Source organism: Lycium barbarum, chromosome 9, assembly GCF_019175385.1.
Source record: "Lycium barbarum isolate Lr01 chromosome 9, ASM1917538v2, whole genome shotgun sequence".
Taxonomy (NCBI): Eukaryota; Viridiplantae; Streptophyta; class Magnoliopsida; order Solanales; family Solanaceae; genus Lycium; species Lycium barbarum.
Window position 1 is genome coordinate 3,492,613 of NC_083345.1, and position 11,185 is coordinate 3,503,797.

The window sequence follows — 11,185 nt, forward strand, 5'->3', positions numbered from 1 at the left end:
AATTACGTTGAGATAAGTTATGATGAGATTAATTACGTTGGGATAAGTTATGCTGAGATTAGTTATTCTGAAATTATTTTTTATTTACTGTTTGGTATGTTGGACTAAAAATATTATATATTGATTAATTTCTAAAAAGAAGAGGTTTCTTCTTTATCCTAGAATAACTTATCCTGAGATAACTTATTCCACCCTATGACAGGTATAAGTTATCCCAACACTATTTTTAGTGGTGAAATAAGAAATTGCTAAATGACTCTTGGCACAAGCAATTGTGCCAGTTAGTCCTACTAAGATACTGCTGGTTGCAAAAGCAATTGTGCAAAAGAACTGGAAGCTGTGATTTTAATTTCATTGTTGAAAGCTAGATTATATGTTGTGAATTTAATTTTTATTGTCTCATAGATTTGGCCGATACACTCACCAATAACCACCTCATAATTATTAAAATGATACCGAATCAACATATATCTGATCGGTTGATTACCGAATTAGTACATTTAAAAGCCGATAATCACTGAGCCGAACCATTAACCGTTATTATCAACCGATACATAGCCCTAACTATAACCATACAAATATTATAACATATCTAACTCTTCGGAAGTATTCCTTTCTTCTCTAGATTGAATGCACAGCCATTTAAATCTACTTTTTTTTTCCACCCGATATCCGATACCAGCATAGGAGCCCGACTATATTCGGATTCACACCGTTTAGGGCCCTATTTGGGCGGAAAGCGCTCCCTACCAAGGATTTTTTCATACCTAGGACTCAAACCTAAGACATCCGATTAAGGGAGGAACAACCTCATCCGTTGCACCACATTTTTTGGCGGTGCCATTTAAATCTAGTTGATATAGCATTAAATATTACTCCATGTGTCCTAATTTATATGACACACTTTCCTTGTTAGTCTGTCTAAAAAATAACATCGTCTTTTTATATTTAGAAACAATTTAATTTTTTGAGATGATTTATAGACACGAAATATTTAAGATTTGTTTTTTTTTTGTTCACAAATTTTTAAAATCTTGCTTTCTTTCTTAAACTTCGTGCCTGATCAAATGATGCCACATAAATTAAATTTAGGATGGAGGGGTCGTAGTTAAATTGGACGAATTAAGTATTTTTGCAAAGCTAGATGGGCTAATTGTTACTTTTCGAAAATGCAAGGTGTCTAAGTAAAACAAATCACTATTACTATTTCTTTTCCAAATTTAAAGTTCATACATAATCTTAAAGTTCTCAACCCTAGTACCCATTTTTCAAGAATGGCCATTTCAAGACTAAAAATTCCTTTACACTCTTCATTATTACTCCTTAAACACCTTTCAGTTTCACCAATACCACCAATTTCTTCAAATTTTACATTAAGGGGTCCAGAGTTTTCAAGAATTCCATTAAAGGATGTGAAGTTTTACCATGATGGAAGACCAAGAGGACCACTTTGGAGAGGGAAAAAATTGATTGGAAAAGAAGCACTTTTTGTGATACTTGGATTAAAAAGATTTAAAGATGATGAAGAGAAACTTGATAAGTTTGTTAAAACACATGTACTTAGGCTTCTTAAAATGGATATGATTGCTGTACTTAATGAGCTTGAACGCCAAGAAGAAGTCTCTGTTGCTGTTAAGGTTAGCTTTATACTGCAATTTTTTTTTTAATATCACTGTTCATTTGGGAAGTTAGTGAAACTAGAAAACAAGAATTTGTCAAATACTTTCTAAATATTTTGAATTGTTAATTATCTGAGTTAGTAGTACTTTTTATGTAGTTTCTAAATATTTAAAATTTTATTTCAAAAAAATTGAAGATTTTATGTCCTAATTCAAGCCGAACATTTTAGTTTGACCCTCGTACTCTGAATTAAGAGCCCACTTGGATTTGCTGAAGAAAATTGGCTTTTAAGCATAAGTGCTTAAAGTACTAATGTGGAAAGTTATTTTATAAATAAGCAGTTACACTTACGTGTTTGGATAAAAGAGTAAAGTTGTTGGTCAAACTAAAATGGCTTTTAAGCCAAAAAATATTAGTTGGGATTGAGCAACTTTTTGGTTTTGGTTTATTTTAAGCATTTTTTAACTTAATTTAAGCTGTTTTTGATTTTTGCCAAACACCCAATAAGTTAAAAATGACTTATAAGCTGGTTTGACACTTTGACCAACTTATAAGCCAATCCAAACGGGCTATAAGACAAACAAATTGAAATAGAGGGAGTAATATTTTTTTCATTTCTGTTTGAGAAGTTTTATTATTGCAATTAGTAATAGAGGAAGTTTTAGCTATTGAAATTATCATAATAATACAAAGCTGCAATCTTTCTTTGTTCCCATTTAGCGTGTGGGTGCCTAAGTTTAGTTGGATGTGATAAAACTTGTATAGTTTCACTTACAAGACAGTAAAGTGCGTTTGGTGCTTTAGGATCGTCGAGTTTATAGTCGATGCTATGGTGATGAGACATACGAGAAGTTTTTTTTTTTTTTTTATTTGATAAGGTTAGGAGAACTTGCTTATATCGGATAGAAATAATAGAATTGGTCATTAGTATTTAGGGGTATTATAATAAATTTTCTTGTGAAGTTGATGGTCTATTTTAATTTGGAATTGAAGCCTCTGAGATGTGACTTAAGAAGCTATTAGATGAAGTGATACGCTGTTTTAATTCTTGTAATGTTCTGCGATACAATGGACATATGTAAATATAACCTCTATGTAAAAGAAAAGAGATGAGAACAATCTTCAGTTGGTGCTTTATGTGGCTACTCCTATTTTGTCTGGTGGCAACTCACTTGCGATGGGAGATGTTGGGGAGATATTGAGTTGGTCCGACCTATAATAAGCTATGTTGCTTCGAACTCTTCAAAAATATCGTGGGGTGTGTATCTGATCCTCCAAAAGCTATGAACTTTTGGAGGATTAGACACCGGTGCGGCAACATTTTTGGAGCGTCCATGTAACATAGATAATGAGTAATGCCGGGCAAAGTGAAGGAGACACTTTCAGTTGGACCTTTAGAGAATGAGATGTTGCCCCACTAGCATTCGTGGATCCTATGGAAGGAGAGAAATAGGAGCACTTTCCAAGGGGATAAACAAAAACTAAGTAAGGCTCTAGTTTGTATAGAAAATTGGGTTTCGTTCATAGAGAAAACATGTTTTTTGAAGGTTCTCTACTTTTTGTTGGAATACGGAGATCTCTCCATCATTAATAATTCTTTTACTTTATAAAAAAAAAAAGATAGGCAGGGAGGAGATAATCGTTGTTCTGCAAAATCTTTCTTCGTGTTGATAATTGTTTGGTTTTGTACTTGAGCTGATCACCACAGAGAGTGGTCAAATGGGGCAAAACATCGTTAAAAATTCTGCTGTTGCTGTCAGATATCTGTTTGAGCCTATTCTATTTCTTCCTTTTTGGTTGAGATTATTCATTCTGAATTTTGAATCTTGATAGGCATGCTATTGTCATTTTAATTTTTTTTTTTATCGAAGTATATTTGTTTTTTATTTTTATTTTTATTTTTGATAACCGTTGTGTTCGAGCCAACTTGCACGCACCTCGGGTAACTCTGTCCACCAAGGCTTGGACAAATGGGAAGAAATCACCTAATGTTTTTGTCTCCGCTGTTATTTGAACCTGAAACCTTATGGTTGTCAACCCATCTCATAAAAATAAGTGTATTTATATAAGCTATGCACTTGCCATTTCTACTTTGGGGCATATGGAATGTCATTATTACACACAGCTAATTGTTTGTATATCAGGTGTTTTGGGTAATTCAGAAACAAGCTTGGTACCAACCTGATGTCTATCTTTACAAGGACCTGATCATTGCATTGGCTAGACGGAGAAAGATGGATGATGCAATGAAGTTATGGGAGAGTATGAGAAAGGAAGATTTATTTCCTGATTGTCAGACATTCACAGAAGTTATTAGGGGCTTCTTGAGAGACGGATCTCCTGCAGATGCTATGAACATATTTGAGGAGATGAAAAAGTCTCCATACCCACCTGAGGAGCTGCCTTTCAGGGTTTTATTGAAGGGACTCTTGCCACATCCCCTATTAAGAAACAGGGTTAAGCAAGACTTTGAGGAGATTTTTCCTGAACGGCATATATATGATCCTCCAGAAGAGATTTTTGGATTACGTTGAGGTTTGTATGTTTTGTATTTTGCATTAACTTACTTCCCGTTAGCTCTTGCATCAACTGCTTGTAAAAGCTGTAGCTTATTTTTCTTATCTCAATGGAAAAAATTACTTCTCATAATATTTGTCAAAAGATAACTATTCTCTGAATGGATAGCTTGTTATTTAAGTGGTTAAAATTTATAATATTAAGCATGAATATCAATGTCCTGCTTACTGGCATAGTTTGGCCTTGTAAGTTCACAAAAATCAGCATTCATAAACTACAACTTTGAACTATATTCGTCTTTTTTTCCCTTTTTTTTTGCATAAATACAACACTCGACCAAATGTAAAATAGTATAAAAACCATAACCAACTGAATAATTGACTTTAAGAAGGATTATCCACCATGTTTTTATTTCAACCTACTGAGACTAGATTATTCTAGGAATTGAAAAGCTTGCTGGACAAAGGACACTTAGGATGAAACTAAATGGACTTGTTTTTGTTACCTTCCCATTACTTTCTCCATAAGCCTTTGCTTTAGTCTTATTGTATTCTGGATTTGTCGCTTGAGACTCTAGGATTACCCTTCGTGTAGATTAAGTTGTATCATGTATGATGTTTTGCTCAGAGTGAAGTGCTTCTTTCATAGATAGGATTTCTTTATGCCAAGTGGCAAATATAACCAGAAACTAGGTGAACATTCTTAGCTGTATCTTGTTTTTAACTTACTATAAAAATTCTTCTCAGCATCCCCCTCGTTCATTCTTCTACTCTTCTAATAAATTGCTTGTGTATTAGCATTCAGAAGCACCCCTTTGGAAATGGGAAAAGAAAATACTCTTCTATTATGTCATGTTATATTGTCCATTTTTTTTTCTTTTATGCTATTATGTTATGTTTGCTTGTTTTGATTGATTTACTATGAAACTGTCTTTTTTGGTCTCAGGCTGTCATAAAATCGAGCCATACAGCTATCTTTGTTGCTGTGGAAATATTATATTAGTGGAGACAAGCATATATCCTCTTGTAGGAAGCTTATTCCACCTTGATATCTTATAGTATCCAAATGGGTGAGAACGGGTTCAGTGTTTCTTGCTATCCTTGGTCCCCCGAGTACTACAGAGGTTGTCAATGAGTGGTTGTTCTTATGATTTTGTTGGACCAGACTTGTTGATACTAGTTTGAAGTTCAAGACATTTATCTTAGGCTCTTAGCTATGGGATTAATGTTTGCTGCTCCATTCACATGACAAAGTTCCAATTTGGCTGCTACTAGGTACTGGTGTGCACTTGGGAAGTGAATTAATTTCTCATCAATCTCCGGAGTTCCACATTTTCCTCTTGGGAACTTGTTAAGTTAGTATTGTTTAGGTAGCTCAATAGTATGTCTTGGTACCTTTTCTGAGATTTTGGTGGTGGTCATTATAGCTCAAACTGTAAAGGTGCTTATGATATTTGGAGGGGAAAAGTGTAGAATGATGTTAACATTTGGTTGCAAAACTAAAGACACATAAATTAGTCAACTACCTATAATTTGGTTTGATGCGTTTTGCATCTCGATTCTCAAAATCTAGTTTCTTAGAGGCTTAGGGATTACGGTTTAAATGCTTAGCAGTTAATAAAGTGGGTGAAAATTATTGCGAGACCAACGTTTGATTTCAAAGCAGCTTTCTTTTTATCTGCTTAAGTCTTGGTGAAAAAAAGTCAGTCGGGACTCGGTACTTATACCGGAAAAGGTGGTGCGCAAGTTGGCTCATATATCAAAAGGTGTAACATGCTCACTGTGGAGGATTCATGCTAATCCATTTTGTCATTACCCCATAGATAACACCAAGAACCGCAAAAAAATAATTGAAAAGGAAAGATCAGGCATTACAACACAACAATATCCTGTACTTTCGTGAATCTATAACTAAGCTAGCGTTTGGCCATACATTCCCAATTTTTAATTTTGAAAATTTTGATTTGGGTGAAGTTTTTCAAATTTTGAGAATGTGTTTTGTTGCTCCCAAACGCATACGCAAGTATACGCGATCGTGCAAGTAATATAGGATTTAAAGTCCAGATATCGTACCCACGGAGACTAATGGTTAACCGTCAATTAAATTAAACTAATGTTAATTATCTACACAAATAGTAAAATCTCAAGATATAATTATTAACTAACTAAAAATAAAATAAAACAAATAATGAACTTCAACAAAGAAAGAGCGGATTTTTATCAGAGAAGAGATAGATCTAGGGCTATGACCACTAACAATCCAGTTGAGTCTTCAAATCGTTCTACCTATGGGTTACTAGTTGACGGGTTAATTGTAACTTTATGATATTTTCTCGAACTACTCACAAGCCTGTAAATGCTACTATAACGCCTATACAAGAACGCCTTTCTTTTTCCGTATTCAACTAAGTAGGGCTAAAGGGTATATCTCTATCCTCAGTAGTGAAACGATAATATCCAACAAACTATATTTATTCTTATTACGTACGTGAATTCCCTCTCTCAAGTCCAATTCATGCACCACAAATAGTGTTCAATTAGTGATCAAGTATTAAACAATTAAGCACACGAATAAATTAGAAACCCAAAAATATGAAAATTTAATAGATAAAAACTATAATCAAACGTCAACTTTCATGTTTGAGCCAAAACCCCTAGAACTTAAGAGTTTAGCTCCACATAGACATGGAGGAAAAATAACAAATCATCCGAATAAAAATGTCAAAATAAGTATTACAGAGGAGAGAAAATAAAACCCTGTAACTCCAGCCTCCACGGCGGCTCCATGCTCTCTCTAGATCCAAAGCTCTGAACTAAGGGTTTCAAGTTATCTAAAGTTATGTAAAAATTACTCCGTATGTCTTATGAACTATTCATAGGTGTAGAAAAAAGTCCAAATAAAATAACCGAGTCCAAGAAAGAGTTGGAAATAATTTGGATCTGGATGAGGCAGTGACCACGTCAGTCACGAGCATCCCTTCTGCCAGGTACGTATCTCCTCTTTTCAATTATAATTTGAGATAAGGATCAAAAACACACCTCAACTATCACTGTTTTTTGAGTTTCATACCTAAACTATTACTATCTATTTTGTAATACACACCTCAAATTATTTTTGAATGGCATGTGAGCTACACTCTCCATTTAAAATAAAAATGTTGCTAAGTGTTGTCCATGTGGATAAATAATGTCACAATGGCACCTACGTGGAAGTTAAAAAAAATTATTTGTTTTAAAAAACAAACTGAAAAATAATAATTTTTTGTTAAAAAATATCAAAAATAAAAGAAAATACAAAAAATAGTTTAAAAAATGGAAAATTTATCTTTTTTTTTTAAAAAGAAAATTTTATTTAGTTTTCACAAAAAAAAAAAAAAATCAAATTTTCCATTTTTTAAATCATTTTTTTTTTCTGATTTTCTAAATTTTTTGATACTTTTTTACAAAAAATATTATTTTTTCATATATTTTTTAAAAATTCATATTTTATTTTTTAAAAAAATGTTGTTTCTCTGCCACCACCTCTGTTTTGAGGTTCACGGATGGCAAAAGGAAAGGGGAATGGACCTGGCCGACCTCGGAAAGAGACGATAGCAACATACGGAAGTACTGTAAGCACTCGTGGTGGATATCAGGGCAAAAAAGGGAGAGACACCAACGTGACTGCTCCTCTGAAGGTGGCTACTCCGGTGGCAACCCCAATTAGGGAATTGATTCCTCCGATGTCGACATCGCTAGCGCAAGGCGCTACTGCTGCAGCTGTTTCAGCTGCTCGTAATGGACCAGCAGATGTGACTCGAATTGGGTCACAAAGCGCCGATTTGGAATCTGGGAATACAACAATACCACCAGTACAAATTACTAGTGGGATTGAAGGTACACGGGTGGAACCACCGTCTCCATCACCAGATCTGGACCCAAAAACTCCTGGACCAGCACCATGGGCAAATCTCTTCAAAGGAAACCGTGCAGTTGCAAATGGTATGCCGCTTACTTATATCCCTCCTGAAATAGTTGATGGGAAAGTAGTTGTCCAGTTCGATAAAACTGAAGTGGATGCTGAGAATGACATATGGAAGTGTGCGTTGGTGGTCTATGTTCTTGGAGAAACACCGGGATATAATGCAATGGCTAGGTATATTAGCCAGAATTGGGATGATGTTGCTAACCCGGAAATATACTTGCACGATGCGGGATACTATGTGGTTAAATTCCAAGATATGGATGATATGAAAAAGATTCTATATGGAGGGCCATACACAATCAATTACAGGCCAATGGTTTTGAAACCTTAGTCCCCAGAACTTAATTTCAACAAGGAATTCCTCTCAATAATTTCTTTGTGGGTTCTTTTTCCCAACCTGCCTATGTCGTACTGGAGTCCTGATTCGTTGAGTAGAGTAGCAAGTGCCATTGGCACTCCTCTATTTGCAGATGAATGTACCACAAAGAAGAAGCGTATCTCATTTGCTAGAATGCTAATAGAAGTGAATGTCACCAAAACATTACCTACAGAGATTATTGTGAAGGATCCCAATGGGAATGAATTTGCACAGGCTGTCGACTATGATTGGAAACCCCAATATTGTGAACAATGTCTGAAAATTGGCCATGTCTGTACTCAGCAAGTAATGCTTGAGCCACAACAACAAGCTGTCCCACTCAGAAGAAGGAGGAGAAGACGGCCCAGAAAAGTTGTACAAGAATGGCACTCTAAGGGGGTGATAGCTGCTCCTGCTCCCCAAGTTGATACTCATCAACCTGCAGGCGGAATTGACCAGCCCCTGCAGGAAGATCCGCAACCTATGGTGAGCCTTGATGATAACCACAATACTAACTCAGAACAACTTGACAAAGGCAAAGCTAATCAGCCTAGCCCAACACTGAATGATACTGAATTTCCTGTATTGAGCTCAGTCCAACCAAAAAGTAGACTTGGAGCACTGAAACGCTGGGAGAGTACTAGTAGTTTCACCATCAGAGATAGAGGTGGGACCCCCCTTTCATCCCAATGAGCTGGGTGATTTGGAACGTAAGGGGCACAAATAAGTGGCACAAACAGAAGGAGTTGAAGCACTATCTTAAAGTTTAAAATGTCAAAGTTGCTGGCCTTCTGGAAACTAGAGTCAAAGAGACAAAAGGCCAGAGTAATGCAAAATTTGTTGCCTGGATTTATGAGTCTTCACAACTACCAACATGCTGAAAATGGTAAGATATGACTATTTTGGGGCAGCAAACTCTATACGGTGAATCTGATTAAAACAGGAGCACAACTGATCCATTGTTTGCTCACAAATAGACAAGATAGGGCAGAATGGTTGATCACAATAGTTTATGCCTATAACATTATTGAACAAAGGAAGGAACTCTGGGAAACACTGAAAGAAATCTCACAAACTTGTAATAAACCTTGGCTAGTTTGTGGAGATTTTAACAATGTTTTGTACACCCAAGATAGAATATATGGAAACCTTGTGACTGATGCTGAGATTAGAGACTTCACCGATTGCATTCAGGATGTGGGCATAACAGAACTCCCTTGGAAGGGGAATTATTATACTTGGACAAATAATCAACAGGGGATAGACAGAATTTATAGTAGGATTGATAGGGCATTTGGTAATGATGATTGGATGCATCACTGGGGCCGAATCACCACTGAGTATGATGTGCCTAATGTCTTTGATCACTGCCCGATGATACTAAATGTCAAGGCTCATCAACTAAATGTCAGGAGTCCATTCAGATTCTTTAACGTATGGGCTGATCACCAAGATTTTTATGCTATTGTTGAAGAAGTGTGGCGACACAGACTGGACCAGTGGACAATGAAGAATATTTGGCTGAAGTTGAAAAACCTTAGACCTAAACTCAAGAGATTAAATCATGAGGAATAGAAGGGTGACTCAGAATATTGAGCAGGCTAGAATTGATCTCAGACATGCTCAGACTCAACTTGCAAGACAGTATAGTGATCCTCTATTTGCTATGGAGAAAGACGCACAACTGAGACTCGAAAAATGGTCTACCATTGAGGAAAGTATCCTTAAGCAAAAAGCCCGTGATACATGGATCAAGTTAGGTGATTCTAATACTAAGTACTTCTCTGCAGTACTTACAGAGAAGCAATATAGGAAACAGATCACTACCCTCACTTCTCTATCTGGGCCTCAACTAGTAGACAATGACGATATCAAAACTGAAATTGTACAATTCTATCAAGGGCTGATGGGCACGGCTGCTGCTTCCCTCCCTGCAGTTAACAAACTTATTATGAGGAATGGTCCAGTCCTAACTCCTGCTCAACAGCAAGACCTCTGCGCTGATGTTACAGAAGTAGAGATATGGGAGGGATTAAAGGATATAGGAGATGACAAAGCACCGGGGGTGGATGGCTATAATGCATTATTTTTTAAAAAGACCTGGCATATAATAAAAAATGATAGTATTTCAGCGGTCAAGGAGTTCTTTATCACTGGAAGACTATACAAAGCCATAAACTACACTGTTGTGACATTAGTGCCAAAAACAACGCACCCCTCCACAGTCAAAGAATTCAGGCCAATTGCGTGTTGCACAATTCTATACAAGATCATATCTAAGGTACTGGTTGCCCGGATGCAAAAAGTAATGGCTGATATTATAGATGAGGCTCAGGCAGGATTTATCCCTGGGAGGAAGATTGCAGACAATATCATTCTAGCTCATAAGCTAGTGAAAACTTACACTAGGAAGAATATTTCTGCCAGATGCATGATAAAGATTGACTTAAATAAAGCCTATGACTCAGTGGAGTGGATCTATCTGAGACAAGTACTAGAGGAACTCCGTCTTCCTGAGTAATTTATTAAATGTCTACTTGAATGTGTGCAAACAGTGAACTACTCCATCATTGTTAATGGTGAACCCCCCCCCCCCCCCCTTTTAATGCTGCCAAAGGCTTAAGGCAGGGTGACCCTATATCACCCTACCTTTTTGCTATTGCCATGGAATATTTGAGCAGAAGCCTTAAAACACTCAAGCAAGGGTAACCATTCAAATACCACCCC

The 11,185-nt window shown here is 36.2% G+C and overlaps 1 protein-coding gene across 1 annotated transcript; it reads left to right on the top strand.

The window, feature by feature from the left end:
* Positions 1-1,240: 1,240 nt before the first annotated feature.
* On the top strand, positions 1,241-5,704 carry LOC132610496 (protein THYLAKOID ASSEMBLY 8-like, chloroplastic). The gene is made up of 3 exons (XM_060324809.1): positions 1,241-1,637; positions 3,765-4,155; positions 5,083-5,704. Exons 1-2 carry the CDS (start codon positions 1,275-1,277, stop codon positions 4,152-4,154), a joined length of 753 nt encoding a protein of 250 aa, XP_060180792.1. The 5' UTR covers positions 1,241-1,274; the 3' UTR covers position 4,155; positions 5,083-5,704.
* The last annotated feature ends 5,481 nt before the right edge of the window (positions 5,705-11,185 follow it).